The sequence below is a fragment of the Tupaia chinensis genome, unplaced genomic scaffold (genome assembly GCF_000334495.1).
Source record: "Tupaia chinensis unplaced genomic scaffold, TupChi_1.0 Scaffold000201_2, whole genome shotgun sequence".
In the NCBI taxonomy this organism is placed as follows: Eukaryota; Metazoa; Chordata; class Mammalia; order Scandentia; family Tupaiidae; genus Tupaia; species Tupaia belangeri.
In genome coordinates this window covers 347,178-350,662 of record NW_006159677.1, presented here as the reverse complement: position 1 = coordinate 350,662, position 3,485 = coordinate 347,178, and the positions used below count along the sequence as shown (strand labels likewise).

The 3,485-nt window shown below is 63.2% G+C and overlaps 1 protein-coding gene across 1 annotated transcript in view; it reads left to right on the top strand.

Annotated features, from left to right (window-relative positions):
• The window catches only part of AP1M1 (adaptor related protein complex 1 subunit mu 1), a 23,124-nt gene that overhangs the window by 16,800 nt on the left and 2,839 nt on the right, over positions 1-3,485 (top strand). Inside the window, exons 4-7 of the mRNA XM_027771321.1 lie at positions 492-618; positions 2,135-2,277; positions 2,513-2,584; positions 2,948-3,106. Coding sequence (XP_027627122.1) covers positions 492-618; positions 2,135-2,277; positions 2,513-2,584; positions 2,948-3,106 — 501 coding nt within the window. The remainder of the gene's footprint in view (positions 1-491; positions 619-2,134; positions 2,278-2,512; positions 2,585-2,947; positions 3,107-3,485) is intronic.

Here is a 3,485-nt window from a genome sequence, read left to right as displayed (position 1 = left end):
AGAAAGGCAAGCCGGGCCTGGTCTGAGAGAGCCTTGCTGGGCCACGGCAGGGGCTGAGTTGTGGCCTCGGGCCAGCTGAAGATGTGGGCTCTTGGGACAGGCTTAGGATGAGGACTGGCCACCAGGTCTGCTGGTGTTCACGGGGTGCCTGGAAGGAGGGAGGGAGGGAGTGGGCTCAGGAGCCCTGGCCCCGGTTCCAGGCTCCGTGTAGGTGTGGCCCGAGGCCTGGAGGGTGGGACACCTGGAGTCTGCCAGGCCTGGCGTGAAGGCCGGATTGGGGGGCAGAGCTGGGGGGCTGGGACCCTCAGCCAGGGATGGGTTGGGGCAGGAGGGGGCCTGAGCCAGAGCTGGGGCTCCCCTAGTTCAGCGTCACCCAGGAAGAAGGGTCTGCAGGAAGCAGTGGTCAGAGGGCCACACGGTGTGGTGGGGACAGCGGCCAGTGAGCCCGGGCCTCCCCTGACCCCCGACCCCTGAACCCCCACTTCCCCCAGGTCAGCGCCAACGGGAACGTCCTGCGGAGCGAGATCGTGGGCTCCATCAAGATGCGGGTCTTCCTGTCGGGCATGCCCGAGCTGCGCCTGGGCCTCAACGACAAGGTCCTCTTCGACAACACGGGCCGTGAGTGCACCGGGCTGGCGTGGGCGGGGCCCTGCCCCAGGACGGCTGCCTGGGGCTCACACACCAGAGCTGAGCCGGCGCTGGCCCGGGAGAGGGGAGAGCGAGCTGGTTTCAGGCCGGAGCCCTAAGGACATGTTCAGGTTGCTTAAAAGGCAGCTGTGGGGGCCAGCAGGTGGCTGGAGGGCAAGGCGCAGGATCCCTCATGGCTGGCAGCCATTCAAGTCCTGGACCCGGCGGTTTGAAAACCACGCCAGGTGCACGGGCCCGTGTGCCCAAAGTGCTGAGAGGAGAACGGAGGAGAAGGGATTGCAGTGTGGCCATCTCCCGGGGGGTGATATCTCACTTTCCCTCTCTCTGTCTCTCTTGTGAGCACACGTGCCTTATAGCAAAAAATCTTATCAAAAAAAAAAAAACATAAAAAGGGCAGCTGTGGAAGTTAATGCCTGGACATGGCAAGTACAGGAGAGGGAAGGTCCCCAAGCCGAGTGGCCTTGTCACCCGCGCCAAGCCCCCGGCACACCACACAGCAGGTCCTCAGCCCCACACCTCCCTGGCAGGAGCTGCCCAGGCTCGGGTTAGGCCTGTTCTTCCTGTCTCTCAGGCTCTGAGTCTGGGCTGTGGAAAGCCCCACCCAGGATTCTCAGTTCTGGCATGTGACACGTCCCTTGGCCAGGCAGGGGACAGGGTGGGCACAGGGCCCGGACCTGCTGTGGCTGTGCGCCTGCAGACTGGACAGACCGCATGGTGTCGGCACTCCCACGGGAAGAGGCGTCTGGGCGGGTGTGCCCTGTGTTCTGCCTGGCCTGTCAAGGGCCTCTCAGGAGTCACTGACCCCCGCCTTGGGACCAGCAGTTGGCCTAACGGCTATGTCGCTGGACTCCCGTGTCGTTAACCGCGGTTCGAGTCCCAGACCCGGTGGCTTAAACTCACGCTGGGCGCGTGTGCGTGCATGCCCAAGATCCCGAGAGGAAAATGGAGAAGGGATTGCGGCGTGGCCATCTCCCCTGGGGGGTGATTTCTCGCTTTCTGTCTCTCTGTCTCTCTCTCTCTGTCTGTCTGGTGAGCCCACGCGCCCTATAGCAAAAACCTCTCCAAAAAAATAAAATAAATAAAAAAATGGAGTCACTGATCCCTGAAAGCAGCTCCCTGCCCAGCCCACAGAGCCCCTCTGTGGGGGCGGGAAACTGAGCTGGAACCCAGGGCCCCCGAGGGGGATGCGCCCGGGCTCTGGGGGAACCCCAAGCCATCCCTCAGCGGTGTCTGTGGTCCCTCAGCAGACACACCGTGGCCGCTGTCTTGGCCGGGCCCTGGGCTGGCTGCAGGGCCCCGGGGGAGCCAGGCCGCCCAGCCCTGCCCACGTGCCGCCCAGGGACCTGAGTGAGGGCAACGATGACGCCTTAGGCCTGCCTCTGCTGTGGTGCATGCCCTAGAGGCCCTCCCGGGTGCAGGCGGGGACCTGGCCCTGCTGGGGTGTGCCCGAGGCTCAGGCCCCGCCCTCACCCGGCCCCGCCCCCAGGCGGCAAGAGCAAGTCCGTGGAGCTGGAGGACGTGAAGTTCCACCAGTGCGTGCGGCTCTCACGCTTCGAGAACGACCGCACCATCTCCTTCATCCCGCCCGACGGCGAGTTCGAGCTCATGTCCTACCGCCTCAACACCCACGTGAGCAAAAGCGCCCCGCCCCAGCCCCAGTCCCAGGGCTCCGAGCTTCCCGAGGGGACAGGTTCCCGGGGGCCACCTCTGCGCCTTCCCCATGTACTCCCGCTCAGCCTCGGGCAGCGGCGCGCCAGGCCCACGCCCCAGCAAGTGGTCCTCCTCTCGGGCCTCAGTCTCCCCTCTGCAAAAGGGGACTTGGTGAAACGCACCCCGGTGCCAGGACGTGCCCGCTGTCCCCCAGGTCAAGCCCCTGATATGGATCGAGTCGGTGATCGAGAAGCACTCCCACAGCCGCATCGAGTACATGATCAAGGTGGGTGCCTGGCTGCTGGGGTGTCGGGTTGCCCAGGGCCTTGGGTACCTGGTCCTCGTACGAGATGCCCAGGCCTGTCCGTAGGTGCACCACCTCCCTGGGCAGAATCTGGGGCCAGGAGGGCTTCCTGGGGGTGCTGCCCACCAGGTGACACAGACATTGTCCCAAGAAGCCAGGGCTGGGCCAAAGGAAGGGAGGGGGAGCCTTGAAGACCCAGGGGACAGGCAGAGGTTGAAGTTCTGGAGTCTGGAGGGTGGAGGAGGCTGGGTGGGGCCTGGAGAAGCCAGGGTTAGGTGGCAGTGTGTTGGAGGGCTCGTCCCACCTTCCCCCTCCAAACCTCGGCCCGCGTCTGCTGGTGTGCAGGCCAAGAGCCAGTTCAAGCGGCGGTCGACGGCCAATAACGTGGAGATCCACATCCCCGTGCCCAACGACGCCGACTCGCCCAAGTTCAAGACCACGGTGGGGAGCGTCAAGTGGGTCCCCGAGAACAGCGAGATCGTGTGGTCCATCAAGTCCTTCCCGGTGAGCACCAGTCCCGGCCGGGCACCTCAGGCCCCACACGCCCCCATCATCCCATGTGTGTGCATGTGTGCCCAAAATCCCAAAAGGAGAGAGATGGAGAAGGGACTGCCATGTCACCGTGCCCACAGGGGAGACTGTCTCACCTTCCCTCTCCACATGCCCTATAGCAAATTAGAAAAACGAAGGAAGTGTCAAAAGCAAGACCCTGGCGGCGTGGTGGTTAAGGGTGCTGGACTTCCACATGGCTGACCATGGTTCAAGTCCTGGACCTGGCAGCTTGCCCTCTCTCTCTCTCTCTCTCGTCAAATTAAATAAAAATAAATAAAGTTAAATAAAATCTTAAAAAAAAAAAAAAAAAGCAAGACCCCAAGGAGAAGTG